This window comes from Bradysia coprophila, chromosome X, assembly GCF_014529535.1.
Source record: "Bradysia coprophila strain Holo2 chromosome X, BU_Bcop_v1, whole genome shotgun sequence".
Lineage (NCBI taxonomy): Eukaryota > Metazoa > Arthropoda > Insecta > Diptera > Sciaridae > Bradysia > Bradysia coprophila.
Genome location: NC_050737.1, coordinates 1,938,340 through 1,962,659, shown reverse-complemented (window position 1 = coordinate 1,962,659; position 24,320 = coordinate 1,938,340). Strand labels below are relative to the sequence as shown.

General features: G+C 32.5%; 1 protein-coding gene across 4 annotated transcripts; it reads left to right on the top strand.

Annotated features, from left to right (window-relative positions):
* The first annotated feature begins 714 nt into the window (after positions 1–714).
* Positions 715–23,668, top strand: LOC119082439 (transcription factor kayak). 4 transcript variants are annotated; one of them, XM_037191984.1, is made up of 6 exons: positions 18,589–19,296; positions 19,418–19,668; positions 21,161–21,247; positions 21,419–21,617; positions 21,679–21,786; positions 21,929–23,366. In XM_037191984.1, exons 2-6 carry the CDS (start codon positions 19,615–19,617, stop codon positions 22,495–22,497), a joined length of 1,017 nt encoding a protein of 338 aa, XP_037047879.1. In that variant the 5' UTR covers positions 18,589–19,296; positions 19,418–19,614; the 3' UTR covers positions 22,498–23,366. The 4 variants fall into 4 exon arrangements, with proteins under 4 accessions (XP_037047867.1, XP_037047865.1, XP_037047879.1 ...); XM_037191979.1 differs by having other exon boundaries at positions 18,589–19,391; positions 19,490–19,668; XM_037191972.1 differs by lacking the exons at positions 18,589–19,296; positions 19,418–19,668 and adding an exon at positions 715–1,627 and having other exon boundaries at positions 21,929–23,668.
* The last annotated feature ends 652 nt before the right edge of the window (positions 23,669–24,320 follow it).

Here is a 24,320-nt window from a genome sequence, read left to right as displayed (position 1 = left end):
CCTTGTCCTAGCCTGTACCTTTTGGAAAGTCTTTTGAGGGATAGGGATATTCACGAGTAAATAAAACCACTATTCTTGAAATTGCGCTATTTTATTTATATGACCGACCACGGTTTCGATTGCCAAGCAATCCTCTTCAGGGTTCTTTCAGTGACTCTGACCATACAGTCTATTGAAGGTTTGCTGTTATGTCTTCATCCTCGTTTGTTTTAGAGCAATTGTTCAACTCAATGCAAAAGTGAAAAAAGACAACAAATGGATGACTTCAGTATAAGAATAAAACAAGTGCACCCTGAATGACACTTTTCTAAATGGTTAAACAATTACTCAACTTGAATTCTTCCAAAATAAAATGGAAACGATTTGAATGTAATTTCAAATCACAAGCTTCCCAAAAACCCCGTGACACACCTCGTAGCTAGTACATAAAAATGTAGGTGTAGTAGTTCCTGGACTGTTTTTAGGCAACGTTGAGTAGCTTTTACTTGTACGAACTCTTGCGTGAGGAATAGTGTGCATGTCAAATATAAACTAGTTTGCTAATTCCTGGTTAACCTCTCAATCAACATTAATGAGACATTAAAAATAATCGAGGTGGATTTCGTCCAATGTCTGTGTTGTACTCGTTCAACAACAAAAAAAGCACACAAATAAAGAAAGAAATTGACGCCACGGCTTAAACTGAGACATAACCATAACCATACCATCTCATTTACCTTGTCTTTTTTGAAAACCATTGAATTAAATAACGGTTTCTGACAAAATTTTCCGGAACAAACCTACGTGAAAAAATGAAAGCAAAGAAACTGTAGCCGATATTCAATTTTACTGGTTGCATTTCCGGTCTATGCTTACCGGTTGCCCAAATACCGAAGACCAAGCTGAAAAAATCGTGTCAATTTAATGGCCAGTTGATTCAATGGCATCTTTTTCACTATACATTAAAGTTTCATCCAAGGAAAATGCCAATTATTCAGTTTAAACACACCGATCAGCAACGTAGAACAATGTAATATGAAGCAAAGTCCAAGAAGAGAATGTAACAACCGTCTTCTTAAACAAAGTGTTTCTTCGCTCGTACTCCTACAAATTTGAATTCATACTGTATTGACTGGACTACCACGAGAATGACTCATTCGAAATTTTTATGCAAAAACTGTGTGTGTGTATGCGGCTGAATAGCTGAATAAACGAAACGTCATCGTAACACTACGGCGCAAAGACGACAAAGAAACCGAGCTAATGTCAAAATTCTGTGTTTTATTATTCGGTCTTGTGAAATCGTTCAAATAAAATTATTTTTTGTAATTTTCTGCGTTTTCCATCGATATTTTGGAATATTTGAACTTTAAGTGAGTGGTTATCGAAGTGATTGATATACAAAATAATCGGACACATTGATTTTGTCGGGCGTGGTTGAATTATTAGCATTCGGTCATTTGTGCATCCGTAAACGCACCACAAAAAGTAATCGCAAAAAAGTGTTAAGCCGAGGAACATTTGCAACCCAATAGACAATTCCGTAAACATGAAGCTCGAATTGAAAGTGGAACAGACCAATTCATCTAGCGATGAAGAGGATTTGGATGTTAGTCAAAGTTCTTCCGAAAATGCACTGAATCGAAAGGTAAGTTCGACACACAATGCACGTTGTTGATGGGTTCAAAGTATACCTACTTGTTTTTCGCTTAACTTCTTTGTTTATGTCTTTATTGTCAAGTTCAAAATAGTGGACCTTTTCGTTATTGCGAATCTTTTGTGTAATTTCGTCGACTGTGTGGACTCACACGAATCCTTTGTGCGGTTTTTTTTTATTATTTCGTGGTCTCTTCAGTTTGTTTATGAATAATTTTTTGATCATTCAACACTGTTTTCAATGTCGAAAATGGTTGGAATTTCAACTAATGGAAACCGGATATTTGGCAATTGTGTATATGCTAAAAAAGATCCAATCCTGCTTTCGTCCAATAAAACCGTGAAAAGTTGCATATCCGCTAAGTGAACCCATTGTACATTTCATAGAAACGGTCAGAAAACGGTCGGGGTTTTATGAAATTAGAAAAAAAAGACGAATTTCGTAAAATTAATATAACCATGCTATGCACCACCCACACCCACTCAATTTTTCGAACAATCACAATCGATGGTCAAAAAATCAATAACACATTTTTCTTGCTGTGAATTTCATACACACAGCCACACACATACATTTTCGTCAAATATAATTTCACAACAAACTGCTTAATTTGCACAAAACCATCGAACACCAAATACATATATATATTTAAAGAGGGATAGTGAGCGAAAATGAGAAATATGTGTGTCGCTTTATTATACCAAATATGGTATACCACGCTCACAGTATATTAGTGTAGTATTTTGCTAGCATTTTTAATTGAAAATCACGGTCGCTCTGTGCTTAATGCACGGGTGTACCACTTTACCATAAAAATTGTCGTAAAATACCATCGATGTTAGGCAATTGCCGAAGACAATTAAAAGTTGCTATAACAGAAAATCGTTGTTGCCGAAAACTATAACATTAACGAACTATATGAAAAAGGCAGCAGATTTTGGTTTTGATTTTGTCAAGTTGAATTTCAGTGTAGAACCTGGCTGTAAATTACCATTTGATCGATTACCAGCTGGTCCACGGAATAATTACTCGTTTAGGGCATCTATTTCTTTAATTAAATTAATAAAAATTTGATATTATTTAAAAAAAAAAACCTTGGAACGAGCCGAACAATTCGTATGATCTGGAATTTCCAATTGTATCACGGAAATCGGTTAAATTTGCATTTAAAATGTTTGTCGATTTATTTGACTGGATCTGCGTTGGGTAATCAAAATTCCAGATCATAAGAATTGTTCGGCTCGTTCCAAGTTTTTTTTTACAATAAGAATCAGATTTTAATTAAATTAATTGGAGAACTAGACGCAAATGCGACTTTAATTCGCCACCCACCGGTTCAAAAAATATTTCGGTACATGTTGTGGTATTGTCGGTAATGAGCTGACATTCAGAAAATTAAAAAACGGTTCGATGTTTTTGAACGACATTCAAACAGGGCTGGTACAAAAATCAAAAATGTTCTAAGCAGCAACAATAAAAATTGTTCTAAGTTACACCCCTGTGTAATGGCGGTAGACGAGTACATTTCTCATCGCCAAAATCTAATGGCCAGGTTATGACTGTAATATGTCGCATCGATCTCATTCTTATCTGCATTGTCCTTCACTTGGTAATATCATTTTTTTATCTTTAACAGAGGCGTATTTCTGTAGTGTATTTGTACATTTCGTTGTTAACACCATTTAATGCAACCTGTCCTCTCTCTTCCCCACATTGGTATCAAAGTTTCATATAGCAAAAATGACGTAAGAAATATGTTCAATGGCAACCAGAAGATAAGAAGATCAAATTTGTAATTCCATTCTATAAAATGCGTAGTGTTAGTGCTCCATAGCAAAGGTTATGCGTTCAGTCAGGTGTTCATCTGTTGACAATTGAGATTGAGCCATGGGTCAGAAATCTTGCGTTGCAGCCTAGCAATGCTAGAAGAGCATTTTGAAAAATTGAGGACAAGTGTTATACGAATTCGCAAGGAAGGCACCCGGATATGTCAATCGATCGTCTGTTAACAATTTTATTCTGATGTCGATGTATTTTACTTCCATGAAAGTTTTAATCGAAATAGTTCTAAGTTGATAAGAATTTGTGGTTGCATAGAAGGGGTGAGAATCAAAACCCTCTAAAAGCAATTACAAACCCTTTTCAATCGGTTAGCACTCAATTTAGAAATACAGAAAATTTTCGTAAGCGAATCACAACTGCACTGGTAATAGAACTAAGTAAAACAACGAAACCTTCCTGGGACCACTGGGACGTTCTAGTACTAATCATGCAATAATAATTATCACAATTATGTTTCAGCTCAATATACTGAATGCTCAATGCTTTTTTTATATTTAATCTAGAAAGGACATCCGCTCTTTACTCTCATCCTTAAAGTTTCCCATTGCGTCTTTTCTGGACGTCCCCAAAGCCTTCAATTCTTATCGCTATACTGTCACATAAAATTTCATTATATTTCTATTACAGCAATAATATTGCCGCATTTAACCATTTCTGCTTGCCTCGCAATCTTAGTTTCAATTGTATTTTCTGTTATAATGTCGATAACGATATGCAAAAAAAAAAAATTGTGAAATTAATGCATTGCACATTTATGTCAGATTGAGGGCTGTATGTGCATTTTTTCATTCACATTAATAGACATAAAAAAACAATTACAAAAAATGATTTTTGTTTAATCAAATGAAGTGTGATAAATAGTAGATAACATCGCAATTTTAATATCGCGCACAATGCTAAGACGTTTTATTCTTATTAAAACATTAATTTTATCTATACATTTATAAAAGGAATCGTGTTTTCTTGCGTATATATATATATAAATAGCCAGTACAATATAGCTGCACACGTACACTGCACATGTCACGAATTCGGAAATACGATACTGTTTCTTATTGTTATTTAGCTCAGTATTATTGCATACGCGTTATGATTTCTCCTCATTATAAATGTCCTAGAAATTATAGCCTGACATTATTTTCAACTGACAGGGTAATGCTCCTACTTCTGCCTCGGCAAACCTGGATGCTTCCACTCTAATGTCAATAATATACTATTGACTAGTGACTGAAAAAAAACATTTGTTTTCGGTTCAATAAACACTTTAGTACAAAGAAACCGTCTTCGTGAGTTGACTTAATCTTGACTGGTCTGCGACAGGTGTTTTCGATTCGTGTTCGAACAAGATTATTTTTCAGTTTCAAACTGCACAATTTTTAAAGGTAAAAAAGAAATGATGAGTAAGGCCTTGCAGTAATTTTTTTTAAATGTTGCAAATATTTTCAAATTTAGTTTGGAATATATAGTTAGCATCGCCTAGATTTTGCATTTCAGTCGCAAATTTAAATTTCATTCGGAAGATTTAGCCGACGAATTGATGATTTAAAATTCATTGGTACGTTATTTAGATATAGACGAGTGGATGAGTCAAATTGTTTATTTTAATGTACTGTACATTATCACTTTCATTGTTTCCATCTGTTCCGTTTTGTGTCACTTAAGATTTATTTACAAATTTATAATGTCATTTTAACTAGAAGAATAATTCAAAAATTACACTTCAGGTCTATGTTGTTGTCTCGTTTTCGCTTATGTGATAAAATAGGGTACACACTTGTCACTATCAGTCTCGGCAAGCCTCTTCGTGACAAGTGTGTAATATATATTTCGTCCCCCATGAAGCAGTTTCTCACTTTTAATACTTTCTCACGTTTTTCCAATTGTAATGAAAATTTAGTTTTCATACCTAGGACTTCGTCGCACTTTTTCTCAGTCCAATATGAAAAATACTATTCGTACCACGGACTAAAAGTCTTTTTCAGCGTATTCGATTCCAGACCCGCCTTCGGCTCTGTCACACGCTAAATAGTACATTTTGTTACGAGTGATGCAAAGTTGAATTTTTCGGTACTAGTCGTAAGCCTTTCCTAACGAGGTGGAGCCGAGTAGGACAAGCTTATGACGTGTACCGAAAAATTCAACTTTCATCACGAGTCACAAACGACGATTTTTGTGCTTGAAAACTGAAATGAGGCGAAACCACAACACCATGAACATAGAAATCACTCTACAGCCATTTCAAAAATAAGGCATGCACACCTGCTCGCGGCCGGAAAAATATATTTGAAAATTCATTTTCGGCCGGAGAGTACGTCCGAGAAAGTACTTTCTTGGCCGCAAATCTGAGAAGTACAGAAAAATTGAACTTTTCGATCGTAGAATGCAGAATAGTATGTTGTGTTACAAGTATTGTAATGTTGATTTTTTCAGCACTAGCACCCAATATCACATCAAACGGGTGCTGAAATAAGTCATTTTACAACACTAAAATGAGTGCTGAAAAGAGTTGTATTTCAATTCTCGGTGGCACAAAATGTTTTATAATAAAGTGAACACATTTTAAATCCCGGTGCGTAAAACTCGCAATGTCAATAAATGACAAACAATGAACATAGTCTTCAAGCACAAAATAGTATATTTCGTACCTACGACTAAAAGTCTTTTTTAGTAGCGTGTGAGAGGTTTCCAGACAGAGCCGAAGGCAAGGTCTGGAATCGAATACTCTATAAAAGACTTTTGGTCCGTGATACGAATAATATTTTTCATATCCGACGGAGAAAAAGTACGATGAAGTCGCACTTTTCGGGTCCTAGGTATGAAAAAAGTCTTTTAGTCCTAGGTACGAAATGTACTATTTTTTTCCTTTCACAATTCGTAGTTTTTATGAATGAAAAGTTGAACCGAACCAATTTCATTATACAAGAACATTCACCGATAAAATTCTTTCAATCAATTTCCGCTGCATTATATGCACGTTTTTCAAAACCATAGCGGTTCATTCATAATTTTTCCTTCAATAAAACTATGGAGAGTTTTCAGTTCAATAGAACCAACGATTGACCGTCATTCGAGCGATATAAACCATCATTTCCCACAATTAAAAGGTTCCAACTTTTTAAATTAATTCCAATTGATATACATAATTGACAATCAAAGACATTTAATGAGTTCAAATCACTGGCATTTGATAGAAAAAGAATTTTTATTTTATTAAATGTAAACTGTCCCGTATATAATCGTTACAAGAGTTGGTTTCAATGGTTTGAATAATTAACAGTGTAAGTAAAGAAATAATGACCAAAAGTTAACATCGGAGTTAACAGAGTTGTAGAGAGTAAGTAAGTAGGATTTGCTTAATAGATTTTATATTCATAAGAAACAATTAGGAGAATTTTGGTTGGAGATCATTAAAATATCATTTAAAGGATTTTCTTGGTAGAAGTTGTAACTTTAGGTTTGTTATATCTACAGTTGAACGCATTTCCTCCAACGAAATACTAATACTAATAATAATAATACTAAAACAAGTACTAATACACAGATCACCAAAACATTGTGCATAGAATCTCGAACTTCAGAAAATAGAACATTTTCATACAAACTTTATGTACCTCCCGACCTCAGTCTAGTTAAGTAAATAAAAATTAAATCTAAAGAAAGATAATTGTTAACACCTCATTTAACCAAACCAATAGGAACGCACAATGAGTCTACAAGCACGCACATTGCCACGCTGACTAATAAAAACCCAAAAACCCTATACCTTTGAACCCGACAATTTAAAAACAAATTGAATATTCATGTTCAAAGTACAACGGTCAGTTCGGTCAGTTCAAAACCATAAACGCATAGCTCTTCTATTTTGGATTAAAGTTCAGTTTCATCCCTCCTTAGGTAATAATGAGCACGTAGATTTATTATTTTCATGATAATACACGTTCCGATCAGGTATAATGTTATCCGCTGAAGTTCATACAGAAAAAAACAAACGATGACATCATCGTTGTTTCTCTTAAAAAAAACGAACATGTAAAAGAGCATCCAAGACCTAACTTTTGTACATATATATTAGCAACACACGAACATTCTTCAACTTGTTTTTATATTTCAACGGCATTTAACATCATGACATCACCAGAATTCGTAGAAAAAACGTCTATTGCCACTTGAATAAAGTCTTATTTTATAAATAATACATACACAACACACCAACAAAGCTCATGCTCTTGTCTCAGCATTATTACCAAGACGGCACCGGGTATTACCAACTCTCTCTTTTTACCTATACATATCGAAATTCAAACTAAAAAAAAACGTTTCATTTCATGACGTCAATCACAAATTATTATATTTTTCGTATATTGGTTTTACGTTGAATAATTTTAATTTTCTGATGAAACGAGGGAATTATTTTTGTTAAATAACATTGTTCACAAATGTGAAGGGATTTTTCGGAACCATTCAATGATTTCGACGAAATTAACGAATTTATGGGTTTTGATTTAAAAGTTTCGTATCTTTTTAATGTTGAAAGAAAAATTAAGGTTACAACGATTCATAGATTTAAGTTTGCTTTAAGTGGGTCTCTGTTTAACATATATATATAATGGATAGAGTCCTACAAATTTACCATTTTTAATGGACAGCATTTCATAGTATTTTATCTATGCATCGTTATCATCTCCGATTTTTGTCGCCACTTAAATCAATATGAGACTGTTGAGTGTTTTATTTCCGTTGGTTTGCCTGTGATAGCATAGTTGTAAAGATTCAACGATGAAGTAAAAATTGAATATTTTGGAACGCATTTGACGTTTGTCTGAGCTTACACATACACATGGGACATGGGTTGGTGCATAAATGGCATTACGATGGGTTGTGTAGGGTTTTCAAATCTCTATATAATTTAATTTATTTGAAAGAAGTTTTAAAGTGGCCTGAGAAGATACTGGGTCGAATGCAGGGCCTAATTTAACTCTCAGTTTTCTAAAAAAAAAAAAAATTGAAAGAAGATTCGAGATTGTTCTATTGTGCCATGCAATGACATAGGCCTAAAATAACACCACACCAACAACACGCATACAATGTATCTCATACATTGTGATTTTAGTCCAAACTTTGAATGTAGAAGCAATTCAGAAATAGTTTGGTTTTGCATCTGGTCAATCTTTTTAGACTCGGCGACTCAAAGATCTCCCATTCGTAATAAAACTGTCTGTCACTATCAAGGTTTAAGATTGTAAAAAGTAATGTCAGAGTTCCAAAAGAAGATCCATACATTTTTAGGAATATTTTGTAAATGATCAGTAAACTGTCAGGCATGTTTTTTTCGTATTATTATTGTCTATCTCCAACCATGCAGTCAAAAAACATTCACCCCACGCAACAGAATTTTTAAATTATTATGACAAAATGCGTCATCATCATGGGTTTCTCCACTCCATTATAATCGATGCAATTGAAGCTGGGTGAAGAAAAAGAAAAGCGGATGATCACAGTGTGTAGCAATGAAACCTTAAATTAAACAACGATTGCGTTGCTTCATTGGGAATAAACAGTATTGCTGATAAAATCGATCGCACATGGGCTGTAAATCCTCAACTGTTGAGAAGATCACTGTGAGACCTAGTAATACCTCAGATAGGGGATAACATTAGGTTGACGAAGGTCGTTATCACGATGTTGAACTATATTTTAATTTCAGCCATCAAAAATAGTAACATCGATAATAATATCGAAATGGTTGACATATTTATCGGATAATTTATTCCACTCATGGCGTTAAAGCCACATTCATTGATGAAATGTATTCATATGTCATTGTGGAACAATAGTCTCTCGAAATAAGTAATTTATGCGCAAATTCAAGTATATAACACTGTATTATTGGATGAAAAAAATGGTTTTAAAAACCAATTTCCTCTTTCTTAAGACACGCAAAAAAAAAGTATTTCCGAATTTAATGTTAACTCACTCCCAGTTTTTTTAAAATTATTTTTAACTGTTCGTTGGGTTAGGCCCCCCTTTCCTGTCAATGTTCATGTGTTCTTGTCACTTTAAATTAATTGCATCAAGTTGAAAAAGTTCGTTTACGAGTTCATCAAACAGAGAAATTATTTTGCGCATTTATTATATCTGTTATCATGCATGGTACATTCAGTCCATCATAAACATTTTTTCTGGACCCTTAATATTGACAGATTGGATGAATTCCCTTCTTAAGATTCTGAAGCGCATTATTGAAAAGGAGATCGACAAAATGGAGATTCTAGATTAAGGACCTCGTCTATCTGTGTTTCTTCTTTACTACTTACCACTTCGCCTTGTCCAAACTGGGATACACAACGATATTATAAGCTGGGAAAAGCTGGTTTGAACACAGACTGATTACGGGTACGTCCTTCTAGTGGATGTAACCAAACGTTGCGGATCGATTGTTCGTTCCAAATAACACCTGCAATGCTCTTATCAATCAAAATAACTTTTTCCGATTGTACTCATAATAATCGGTATTATAATTCTCGAAACTAAAAGATTTAGTTTCGGGAATAAAATAAAATTCTTGGATTTTCGATAAAATTCAACCTGATCGATTTAATGTGCTAGGCTTAGCCTGGGTGTTGAATGAAATAAGCTTCACAATATTTCATTTATCATTTTGCGTTTAATAAATGATTTGCTTGTCTGTAAATTTATACAAATATATCAGACAAGCAAATAAAATGGTTGATAAGATAACAACAAAAAATTTAATATCAATGAATAAAATGTACCTGTATGTCACCTCAAACATCAACACAGCAAAATATAAAAAAAAAAATTGAAGAAAAAAAACTGCAAAGAGTGTAACAAAAATTCATTAGCAAATAAATTCTCACTCAGTTAATATTCTCTTTGTTTAAAGCCTCTCGGAACAACAATTTATTATATTGTAAGTATTATATACGAGCTGTGGTCGGAATACGTACAAAATTTCTTTCTATACAAGATACATACACATGGCGGTATAAAACAGAAATGTTGATGAGTCAGTCAACAGTCAGATCCAGTCAGTTCAACACTGCTGTCCGCGTGAACAACTTGAAAATTGAGAAATAAATATATTGAAATTTTTGTATACAAAATTTTTGTGGGTGTTGTGTTATTTAAATAAGAAAAATTTTTCAACTAAATTTGTAAAATGATAATTTGGGTTTTCTCTTCAAATTGATTTTTTTTTCTGAACAATTTCGGTTCTTATCAGTTCGTGCCAGTACGTAGAACAGTGAACCTCGACTTTGTGTAAAAAAAATATATTTTTTTGTTCAAACAATCAACAAGTGTGGTTTCTCAGTTTGTGTCGAGAAACACAAAATTACATAACACTTTACATCGGTGGTTTCAACTTGAAATTAATTTTTTTTTTTTTTGCAATTTGAACGTTTTGCGATAACATTCGCAATAAGTCTTTAAATGACGCTGGACAGTAACATCTTTAACGACGTTTATCTGAATAGCTCGTTCAGTTCGATTGGCAATTCAAATCTTCCTCTGACTCCTATTTCTAAAATGGTAAGTTTGCATAAATTGTTAAACTGAAGACGAATCAATTGACGTGTTTTGTTGTGATTTTTTTTCTCTCGTCAATTCCATTCGGTGAAATAGCGTAATAAAGTGCGCCTTCCAAAAAAATCTATCGAAAATGTCAACTTAAACTCTTAAAACAAAGTTGAACGATGATTTCATTCATAGATAACAATTTTTTTTTGTTTATTTGTTTAACGTTTCAGATAGCAAAATATTTTCAATTTTTTTTTTTTTATTTGCGACTTGATAATTTTGGAATTAATATCTGATAAAACGTTCGACAAATAAACCTGACATGAATGTTTTATTTGTTATCTACTCGGTATATTTCTGCTCAAACTCATGCAGTAATTTGCAAATGAAGAGTGAAAAAAAAACGTTTTCAAACGAATAGTTGTATTTAATTACAAATTCGTTGCAGAATTGGATTTCAATCGAACACTGCAATTTATTAACAAAGTTGTCTGATAAACGTTTTCCATAAATTAAATACGAAAAACAAAAACTTGTTAACTGTTAGCGTCGAGCAAATATTTGTGCTGTCGTTTGGTCTTTACAAAAAAATTTGAATTGAAAAAATTGATTAAAAATAAGCTATACAACCAATGAAGGTACTAGAAAAAGATCCGTTACCTTTTTGGCCATGACTCATACCATAGCGCTGCATCAAATTTTACTTTAAACGAAAGATCTCTGAGCGTTTTTCTGTTTCGATATCAGTAATGTGTTGTCAAAACATTATATCGAGATTAAAAGAAATCAATTTATGCATACAGGACAAGCGGTAACCTTGTAATCTGGTCACTGGGATTTTTGTTTAGTTTTTGGTTTCTGAAAAATGCAATCTTTGCCGAATGAATAGATCAGAACAATCTGAGCGGGAAACTTGTTTCAAAATCTCTGGTTATCGGGAAATTTTCAAATGGTTACCGTTTTTCATATGATCGGAGTTCATGTTATTGTTTACCATTAAACTTGGCATAACCGTCGTATATTTGATTAGATTTCATATTCGATGTCATTGACCCATTAACAGAATGCCATCGCGATTTTTATCAATCGTGAGCTGTCCGTTGTATGTGAATGGTCTTTCAGAAACGGCAGACGTATCGTCAATCAATCTTTTACTTATTTTATTGAAAGTAACAGATGACCGATATGGTGCTGATGAGCTTTTTCAATCATTTAGTTTCAAAAAGTTTGGACATTGGCAGGCTGATGTCAAAATCCGATTTTTTCGAAGTGTATCTACTATCTAGCACTTTATTTCAACTTGACACCAGGCTGACGGTGTCCAGATACTTCGGCTTATAATTCAATGACGGAGGCAAGTGTCAATTTGCAAAATATTTTTATTTGGCACTAGCATGTCTGCCTGCACGTTGGTATAACTACATCTTTGACCCGATTATGCCTCTGTATATCCGGCTCGAAGTTTTAAGGAATCAGTCTGATTCCAAGTTGTAAAGTACTATGCATTAGGTATTGTTTCCCGTCACGTATATCAATTTTAGTGTGATCTCGTGCTCGGATTTCAAGATCCTATCCACTAGACAAAGGATTAATCTAATATGGCTCGCCTCTTTGGCAATAATTATGGAGTGTCTGTCCCATATTTTACGTTTCTTAAACAAATATTTCACTCTGTTTCGTATAAAACACGAACGAAAAAAAAAAAAATATTTAAAAAAAACCAACAACTGATTTGTTTTCTGTAAATCATTTATCATTGGTTATTGTACTATAAGAAAAATAAAATAAATTCTTGAAACAGATAACGTTATTGAAAATGTATGTTTTTTCACCTGTGGAATGCGTCACTCAATATAAATAGAAAGATATTGCTAAATACTGAAAGTACAACAAAACGTTGATAGCATACACACACCACTCAGTGAAATGTATTTTGTTTTTCTTGTTCTGCCATTTATTTCATTTTTATATTTTCATGAGGTTCATCCTCACAATGCAGTGTCATAAACGACTTGCTGTTTATTGTTTCTACTAGTCTGGAAGCTCACGGGAGAACCTTATTCGAACCCTATACGTAATGACCCAATAAAATTTCCAATTTCGGTATTCATATTCAAATATGCATCTTCAAAGATCATATGCCCAAAGACAAATTTGCTTACCTGCCGTCAAGTCAAAGAGGTGTATAGCAAAAATAAATCGAAAAATGACGACATGGTAAAACCCCTACAATTTCGTACGGTAATAATTGCGACAAAATTCCTTGAGACCGAAATGTATAACTAGATCATGACCGCATACATATCACGATATATAATACTAAATTGAAATAGGAGCAATTCTGCAAAAGTGTTTATATGAAAACAATTTTCGTTGGAATTGTTGCCACCCGTTTTTTACGGTAAAGAACCGATATCGACGTAAATGAAAATTTTAAAAAAAAATTATTTTGACTCAATCATGTGGGAACATCTCAAAAGTAAATATTTAACAACCAATTATTCAGTAACATAAAAATTAAAAACAAAAAAATTTGCATAAAATATCGAGAACAATCTATTCATTATAAATTTAAAAAATCAATAAAAACATTTTATTTCGTTTGCAAAACTTGTTCTTGTGTTACTTTCACAAAGTTTTTGGTCAACACACACGGGGAATTATATTTTTCAATTTTTTTTTTCGCTGTTGCTTTTGCCTTTGCAAAATTCACAAATAAAACAAACTCCGTATTGACAATATAAATAACGTAAAATTGCGAAATAATTGTGTCTGTTTTTGAGCGAAAATTCAAAACCTAGCCATTTTTAAGCATAAAACCTAATAACTCACTCCATTAATGTATCTAACTCCTATATACATATACCATTCATTACAATATATATACTGCGAACACGTGTTCTCGATATTGTTATTTCGCTTTTAACAAACACCAATATTGAATGGATACGAATAGTAAAAAGGTTAGATGGGTGATTGCGAGTGTCGATATATATATATATATATATATATATGTATAAAATACATTAAAAAACAAAATCATTAACTTAACGTCTTGATCGAATTTTAAATTTAAATGTATGCATGACCATGGCCAATTCGAACATTCGAGCATCTCGCTCTCTTCTGAGAATATTGGGTCTAAGCACGTCGTACAGTGTGCTTTTTTTTTGCGTTGCACACGCAAAAAGTCAACAAAAATGTTATAGGAGACCACAAGTTTCGTGTGTGGAAAATAAAAGTTTTTTAATGTTGTACAATTCCTACATAATATTGTTTTGAGTTTTGTTTTGTCTTCTGGTGTCTTTTTCTACGTCTACATCTTCTCGTTCTTTTCATTCGAAAAACGTCACAAATATACGCGAATATCAATAAATTCGTTGAAGAAATTTATTTCAATTTTTTTTTTTATTCAATTTTGTCCTACTCAATAGAACGTGAACAATAAAATATAGATTTGGGTGTTGGTTGTTGGTTTCGTGTTGTCTAATTAATTCATTTTTATGACTTGGTACATATTGTCTTGCAAACTGACTGCGTTATAATACAAGTTGAGTTACCTCTATACTACAACAACACCAGTTATAAATATTGCTATACATTGAGCGCGACGTTGTAACAAAAAAAAAGAATATTAAACTGCTGGTATTTACACAATGAAGTCGGAAAAAAAGAGGTACCTGACTAAAGTTTGTGGCGCACGCGTATACAGAAAAATACATTGAATTTTCAATGAGTCATCGCATGTTGCGAATTCGTTATTTTTTTCTGTTTAATAATACAATAAATATAAATATCCGCTTGTTCCGTTGTTGATAATATGCTTTTCTAAGAAATGTATTTTTGAAAATGTGATATGCAGCAGCAGTAGTAGTATAGTATCATTAGTAAGATAATAATTATAATGAACGAACTACCATAAGTTTAAATATTTTTTTTTAAATTTTAAACCTATATTTGCTGATGATGACAAATGAGTCATGGAAAATTTGATTAAAAAACGAACACTGCAATCTGTTTACGGATAAAAAGAAACAATAACCACGCGTAATTTTTCCATTTGATATAATTGAAGCAGCATGTTCATTATCTGAAATCGTTGCCACTACTATCGCCAGATATACGCCCAATATATTGACTATATTGGAAATGTATTTGAACTTATCTGGCTCGGTTTTGGAGGGTCTTTGGGGACGTGCGTAAATATAGCGTCTGACGTAAGTTTGACTAAAAAAGTACGAAAGGGGGACAGAGAGGAATTTGCAAAAATTGGGAGAACTTCAATTTTCATATCTATAAGAGATCCAAAGAAAGGTTTACAGGGATGTCTCAAATTAATTTTACATTATAGAGTCAATTACTTCTTCCCATTACAAATCTCAATCAGAGCTATAATTCATACACTCAATTGCCCATGGCTGAGCATTTACGCCTCGATTTACGCCCAATTGTATGTGATATGTGGTTAAATTAATCGTAAAACTAAAAATACTTCAAACACAGTCCCATGTGTGGTATGGCACCATCTCTGCCATATTCAACTATATATATAAAGAAATCACGTACAATTAAGCCTTCAATTAACATTCATTATGAGGGTTTTTACTTTTCTGTCGCTTCCAATTAATTTTAATAAAAAGCAGAAAGCCGGTGTACCATCACGTGAAACATGTCTTGCTGATGCGCGGTTCTAAAAGAGATTCTTATTCAGATAAAATTTGATTTGGTCGACGAACCGATGATTTATTAGTTCGCATAATCTTTTAGTTTTGTTAAATGCCGTAAACAATGCGATTATATGACGATGCAAACTCTTTCTAGTATGTAGGATGTGGAATCAGACAATATCGTCTGAATTTGGTCAAATACGTATTAGACACGCGTTTTTCAATTTCTTAAACTTTCGACGAACTTAATCTAAGAAGAATAACATTTAGCTCGGGAGGATTACAAGAATCTTCGGTCTTCCTTTCAATATATTCACAAGATGAGCTTATCCCCCTATCGCTATACCCTGTCCTATCGATGAATTCAAATTAATTCGCACATCGCACTAGAATTAGGCGAACAAAAAATATTCGTCGATTCGATAAGAAAATCGGTCTGAAGCACTTTATCACCATACGTTTTTCGAACACCCAGTGAACGGTTCGTTATGCCGATGTATAACAAAAACAAGGCCATCAAAATCAAGTAAACATTTTTGCAAGGTTAAAAATTATACTCAATTCTATGTGCAATTATTAATTCAATTGAGCCGTGTACAGCTTCGATGCGACTAACGTATGTAATGTATAAATGTATATCTAATGAACAAACAAAAATAATATAAAATCTTCATTTTGCGCTTAACAATCATATTCGATAAAGAATGGCATTTCCTTCGGCGATTAACAATGACATTTTAAATAAATACAACAACCACAGCAAAAAAAAAAGAATCGTAATGTTTAATTTATAAAATATAATCAATATTATAGTTTCAGCGCAATTAACAATATTATATCCACAGCCATACGGTTATTATATGAGTTTTTTTTTGTTCTGTGTGTTAACCTATCTGTAAATTCTTCTGTTTTATTTCAAGGTGCAAATGGTAAACCTCTGTTGCTTAATTGATTCATAGAAAATCTATTGTAAATGTAGATATTATAAAACCCAACCGTATACATAAACAACGAAATAGATTTTGCAGGCGAATTCATTCCTCTTTTTTTATAAACATTTTTCAAGCGTCTCGTTCCAAGTGTATTATCATCTCTTACCCGTGTGTGTTGTGTGATTTAATTAAACGAACCGCGAATCCAAATGCACAACTTAAAACACATTTGGAGTGTCCCGCATAATGAATTAGTACTCAACTTCTGCTTGTAATTACCTCCAACAATATATCAATGCGGAAATCCGAAAGGGTAAAAACCTTTTTTTTTTCTTTGTAACAAAACTTAACTTAACTCACGGCTGGTATAATAATTTTGTTGTTGGATATACTTAATATTCGAACACTCTCGACGCACATGCAAAATATACGTTTTTGACTTTGTTTGATTCTTATTTACGTTCTCTTCTCTTTTGTTGTTGTTGTTTTGTTCGAATTCAGCCAATTAACGAATTTTTATTATTATTTTTTTTGATTTAAACAAACAAAAAACAGTAAATAGCAAAGCAATTTCCCATTTAAATTTCAAATCCTATGTCGTATTTGTAAAGATTTAACTTTAAACTTGACGGTAAACATAGTTTGTTGCTTCTTTTGGCGTTTTTAACTTAAAGGTAACTATTTATCGTTAGCAGAACTTTGGCTCGTACATACATTAAAATCGTTCGATTGAGTTTACTTTACATCGAATACATAATGGAAACGAACAATTCAATTGAATTGTAATTTGATACTAAATTACACTTTCTATCATTTCTCATTGAATTGACTTGATGTATGTCGTCATTCGTTTTGTTGATCACATTTTCAACATTACATAGATCGCAAACAATACACAAAATCAAAGGTGAATAAAATTCCGCATTTTAATCGAATCGCCGTCAAATGCATTTCAAGAATAATAAAAGCAAACGTTTCGAAGAATATTTCACAGTGTCATAAACAAATTAAGCGAAGAATTTAACATATATAAGCACCTCTATCAATGAAAGCCATTCAACCTACGAGGTATGTTAAAAACGTTACTTAACTTCACCCATCGGCCAGTAGTCCCCAAAATTGATATCATTCGATCGGCATTGATGAGTAGGATATTTTGAAAAACTAAAATAAGCAAAATATGTGACATCTTGTTGCAAAAAACAATATCGATATTTCAATGGGATGTGCTGGCTCACCCATCGGCGAGTAGTCCCCAAAATTATCTCTCTTGTTATTCAAGGTATTTTATCCATTAAAACAAATTTTCAATTTTTCTATTTTTCGCTAGTATGTGACTTCAGCATCAACAAAAACTGTACCTCTCATCTACAATGTACGAATGCGAAATGTATTTTCACGGTTTTTCTGTGTGTATATGCAATACATTATAATAGCGAGTGTAATGCAAACAAGACACTTTACTGGCAATTGTCCAAAATTTAATTGAATTTTAAAGATCGTTAGAAGAAATGAGAAAAAAAAACGATTTTGCATGTAGAAGACGAACATGTGTATTGTGGGCTTATAATGTTGCAATGGCATAATGATAATTTTGTTCACGACTTATACTATAAACTCTGTACAATGTAATTCTTAATCCATCGAATTAATTTCACCCAAAAAGTGTTGAGTCAATTAAACTGAAAAAAACTAATAATTTTTGCTCAGCACTCTCACAATCGTCATGGATTTTTTTTCGTCTTTCGTTCATTCCGTTGTTTTTCAAGCTGATGCTCCATATATACAAATATCATCTGTATTTTCTTTCGCTTTAAAACTGTAAATGATAATTTAATTTTCAAATACATCGTCGTCGGAAAAACGACGCGAATGTTATTTTATATATATTTTTTTGGTTCTCGTTCATCTCTCTGGTCTTGGTGTATGAATCGGTAGGTAAATGTTGACTAATTAAATGAAGCTACTGACAGTCGACCGAAAGCCTCTGATTTGTTCAATTTAAAATTTTACACTCTTAGTTTCGATGCTGAGAAATTTCTAACTCGTTGAAATTTTGAATATATTTAGACAGACCAGAGGCTTCTTAATTTTATTTAAATAAATTTAAACAAAACTAAAAACGAACGAACGAAATAATTATAGAAAGATATTTTCAATTAAATCTAATTTAAAGAAAAAAAAAATTATAATTTTTATCGTAAATTTTAATTTCATTTTAATACATTTATACGATCATACGAAATCGACGCGAAATTGTGACGCAATTGTTTAAAAATAAATCACACAACTACAACAACAACAAAAATAAAACTTTGGACAAACAAGAAAAAAGATTAAAATATTCGCGAATTTAATTTATCTTGTTTCGAATGATATGTATAACGTTTAGATATACTACGAAAGTTTAAATACAAGAACAAAAAAAGCTGAAGTTTATTGTGTGTTCGACGAATTAAAACGAAAAGAAAAGAGGAGAGAAAAAGAGATAAGAATTTTCCGTTTTTCATCCATCCATACATTGAAATCAACTGTTTCTTTTTTATCACACCAAAAATATAAAAAAAACGACACAACGGAAATACAAATAAATTCAAATTCGAAAATAATTCTTCGTAATACAATTATTATTGTTGTTTGATTTCATCGCACGATTAAAACGAAAACCGTGTGCTCTCCAGTGGGTGTTTATAAAAATTTATTTTTTAAGAGACAATTAATATTGAATTGAACATATTAAATACTCATATCATTGTGTACACACTTATTATATATGTGAGTTACGTTGCCTTTCCTTTTAGAAAATTCTTATAAAAGAATCATCGAGCAACGAGCACACATTCAGAGAATAATTTTTTTTTTTTTTGCATCAGTTTTAGTTCAATTTATTTTTATTGTTTCAAAATCGAATAAAATTTACGTTAAGTGCTGTGTGTGGTTATAGAGTGTGTATAGACATTCTCTGTATAGATAATTTTTTTTGTGTATATTTATTACTATGGATGCCTGTGAAATAGCGAATTTTCTAGCAACCGAGCTTTTCATGCAACAGGTAAATTTTCATTTCATCAAAGGAAAAAAAAATTGTTCAGAGAACATCTTAGCGTTATGTGAATATTTATATTTCAACGGTGTAAAGTGGGATTAGCCGAAAAACACACATTTGGGAAATTGGAATCGAAATTGGATTCGCTGATTCGATTGGTTTTCTTCACAAAATGATGAGATTTTTTGCTTTTCCTTTGACATTCATTTGTTAATTTTACAACTGCAGCCAATGATTGAAAATAACTATTTCATTAATTCTTCCTTTAACTTGTAGAAAAGAAACGTTTCAACAATTCAATTATTGTGTTTCGCGATATGTTGTAATTAATATATCTTTCTGCTTTAAAGTGTGTACTGGGCGGTATAAAAATTATCAAATTACCAAAAATTTTACCAATTTTTACCCAGCGCCCTTAATAGCAATTTTCTCGGCTCTTAGGCAGATTTCAAGAGCGTTTCACGTGTGATAGTATTTTACATGACTAGGGAAATAAAGAGATGAAAAGCAGAGTTTTCGTGTGAATTTTGGTGATGCGAGGCGTAACCGAGGTCAATAAACACACGAAAACGAGAGTTTTCAGGTTTATCCCGAATTATGTAATGGATTTTACAAGCTAGAGGGTGTCGAAAGTAGTGCTTGAAGCATAAAAAGTACGGTTTTCGAAGCATGTAGCATGTAAAGTGTTATACTCTACTCAAAAATGAAAGGTTTTATTGTTGTCTAATTGTTGACCTAGGCTAGACCTGGGTCAACGGATTACACACGAAAATTTAACTTTATATCTTTTCTATTCCAAAAGGTTAAAATGTTACGGAAATTGTGAAATTCTTTATCAAATCTTCTCGGTAAACAAAAAAGATCCCAATATGACCAATCGTCTTAGCATAGTACAATCATTTTGTTTAAATTGTTAACGAACTGTGATAGCAAATAGTTGATAAATATAAACATCAACAACCAAGTGCTGGTCTTCCCGATCAAAATTTTCGCACAGTTCATTTAATTTTAAAATTTAACTCAACAGTAACCGATACTGGTCTTCCTGATAACATTATCCACATCACCGTTAGTCACAAATTTCCCTAATTTCTGTTTGAAACAAAATGCAATGACAATCTCTAATTGATAAGATTATTTCATCGTTTTACTTCCTATGTTGGTAAGATTAGTCATGGTGAATATATTTGTTTTATCGGGATTGACGCGACCATTTTTTTATATATTTTTGATCGCTTTCAGTTCACTGCGTTATGTAGAAGGATTTCTGTTTGGGGAAAATTTACATTTTGTCAGTGCTTTGATAATGAATAAATATTAGGTAAAAAACATTGATAAGACACGATGCTTATTTTGTGACTTTGGAAAAAAAATATTTTTGCCAATTTCGTGGTACTGGACGTCGTCGATTTGTACTTCATTACAAGATTATTTTATTCTAAATATTTTCGTTCTATGAATAACAATTTTTAACATTTTTTCGTTTCATTTATTTCAGCTCGTTTCCTTGGATGGCATACACAGTGGTGTACCTACTCGAACAACTGCAACCTTAACACCTACAACTCTAAGAAATATTGAACAGGTTAGTACTGCACAGAGTTTGTTAAACCTATTAACTTTGGAAATTACCAATATCCATTCACCGACCTATCCTAATCCACTAACTGTGAGATCTCAGTCCCAAAAAAAAGTTCCTTTGCTTATGCAAAGTTTCAAACCAACTTTTTAAATAAAAATCATCTCCAATTTACAGACATTTTTCGAATTAACAAACGATCCACCAACTTCGGTACCCTGTCAGGCGGGATTCGTTGCGCCATTACCAACATTTTCATTTGAACAAGATCATCAAGATCACAGTCTCGGATCAACTGGATCCAGCTCAGATAGTTCATCGTGGCAAACATCGCCACCAGCTGTAACCGAAGAAGTAACTACAGCAGGACAAAAAGGTAAAATTTGAAAATTTTTGTTTGTCGTGTATTGGTTTAACGTTAAACCATTCTTTTATAGCAACAAGACGAAATATGGGAGGTCGTCGACCGAAACATCCTTCAAATTTAACTCCGGAGGAAGAAGCTAAGCGAAAAGTACGCAGAGAGCGCAACAAATTAGCTGCTGGTAAGGATTGCTGTTTAAGATGAAATAAGGCACTCGTTCTTTTTCGAGCGGAAAGTCAAACGAACAACGATTGCTAGCCTCGAGAAATAACATCTGCATATCCACATCTACCCCCCAATCTCATATCAATTTCCCATTGCAGCAAGATGTCGAAAACGACGCGTTGACCAGACAAACGACCTCGTCGACAAAGTCAACCAATTGGAAAAGGAGAAACAGAAACTTCAGTCCGACATCCAGGAATTACAGCTGGTGAAGGAAGACCTAGAATACTGTCTGGACAATCATCGTGCCCAATGTCGTCTGATTCTCGACAAAATCAAAGCGGAACCAATCGATCCAGCCTACAAAGATGACGAACCGCCACCACCCAAACGAATGCTAATGTCCAATTCCAATCCAGTCATTGCCGCACCGCCATCCGCATCGCCATTCTGTCCTCCCACTCAAACCAAACCGAATCGGCCCAGCTCATTGAACGTGTTCACCCACATAACGCCATCGCAAGCGTTGAGCATGAACAAAAATATAATGGACATTGCTGGTGTGCCCATCACCACACCGTCAACCGGTGTATTCAATTATGACAGTTTGATGGATGGTGGCACCGGTCTGACGCCGGTTTCACAGCCGCTGATGCCTTCATTGAATCGAAATCCATTAGAATTGGTCACACCGACATCAGAGCCATCCAAGTTAGTCAGTTTATAATGTTTAATGTTGAAAGGATGAAAGACGAGATGTATGGACGAAGGTAAAGTTTAAATTGTGTCCATTAAATTCTAATAAAAAAAGAGAGAAATAGATGGCGTTGTGATATTGTGTATTACTTTTTTTTTGTTTATTAGTTTCTAATTCAAAATGAGAGGAGAAATTCCGTTTCTTCCCTTCTTTTAAAAGAGAAAAGAAAAGAAAAATTAATTTTTTGTCGCCGTTTATCCCCCAATCTAAAAACATTAAATTAATCAACGAAAAGCAAAATATTTTTGGTTTTGTTTTTGTATGAATTTCGTTTTCTTATAATTATTTTATATTTTCTGTTTTTTTTTTTATTTCTGTTATTTATTATTGTTTGACTTGCGACTGGCCGGAGAGATCGGACAAAGACACGAAAATTAAACTAAAAACGAAAGAAAACAAGAGAAAAAAAAACTACGAAAATCTCCATCTCTCTCCGGTCGCTTGGCATCAATTTTAATTTATATTTAATATTTAAGCAAATTATTTTTTACATTTTATAGCCGAAACTAAAGATTTTATGACATTAACAAAATATTTTTAATTTTTTTTTGCGTTAAAAAACAGAACTCATTGTTTGTAATTCATATTCTTTTCATACTTGAAGGATCGCATCAATTTGAAATGGAATCAATTTTGCAGATTTTTTGTTAAACGATTCGTGTTTGATATCATGTGTCTGTTTGCATTTTGATTAAGAAAATCTACCTAAAATTAGCAAATGGAAGACTGGCATCTTAAGACGAAATAGAGTAATTCAATTTGTTATGAGCTTGAACGAGCTGTTGAACGTTTGTCTTGGATTAACAATCTGAGTCTATTTTCACGAATTGAAATTCTTAAAAATTCTTGAACCTTCTTCAAAATTATCGAAAATTTATAAAATTCTCAAGATTTTTCCCGAATTTTCGAGAAACTTAAAGAATTCCAAGGAAATCCACACGGAAATTCGAAAAAAAAATCAAAAGAAACTCAAAGGCTCCGCAAAGCTCTAACAAATTGATTTATGTTGTTTCCAGTTAAAAGCGAATCGGAATTAGTGAAAGTATCATGCAAAACTGATTCTACATTTCAAATGAACTTTATGGTCAATTTTAAGAATTTGAATTACAAATTGATAATGCTTTAGAAATGGCGGAATTGGTAAATTATATTAGAGAAAAGAGAAGGAGAGAAAATTAAATAAATATTTAGAGAGAGAGAGAAAGAACGAAAGAAAGAAAGGGAGAAACCGCTCAAAAACGATTTTTTTGTCAATAATAATTTAAAAGCAAATTTAATTTAAATAAAAAAATGCAACAAAAAAGGTAATATTTAAATTTAAAAATAAAAATAAATTGAAATGATGTCAATATCCATCCAATAATGTTTGTGTTATTATGAAATGGTATGACCATGATAAATAAATTATAAATTTTTCTATTAATCTACAATCTATTTTGAATAAAAAAGAAAATGAAATTAACTAAGAGAAGATAAGTTTAAATAAAGTAAAAAAAAAACATATTTGCAATTAGAAAACTATTTTTTGAAAAGTGAAGCATTCTTTTTCTAACTTTTCTGAATTCTTTTTGAAACCATAAATGAGAAAACCAGAACTTATGTAAATTGCAATAATAAAGAAGTGTTATTCGAAACATCTATATATTTATATATACACACACAAATACACACAAAACACACATAAAAGAAACACTTTTTAATAAACTAAAATATATTTTTTAGAATAAAATTAAGTTTTTATATTAAAACAAATTTAGTTGATAAATATTTAGAGCGAAAAACAATTCAAAGAA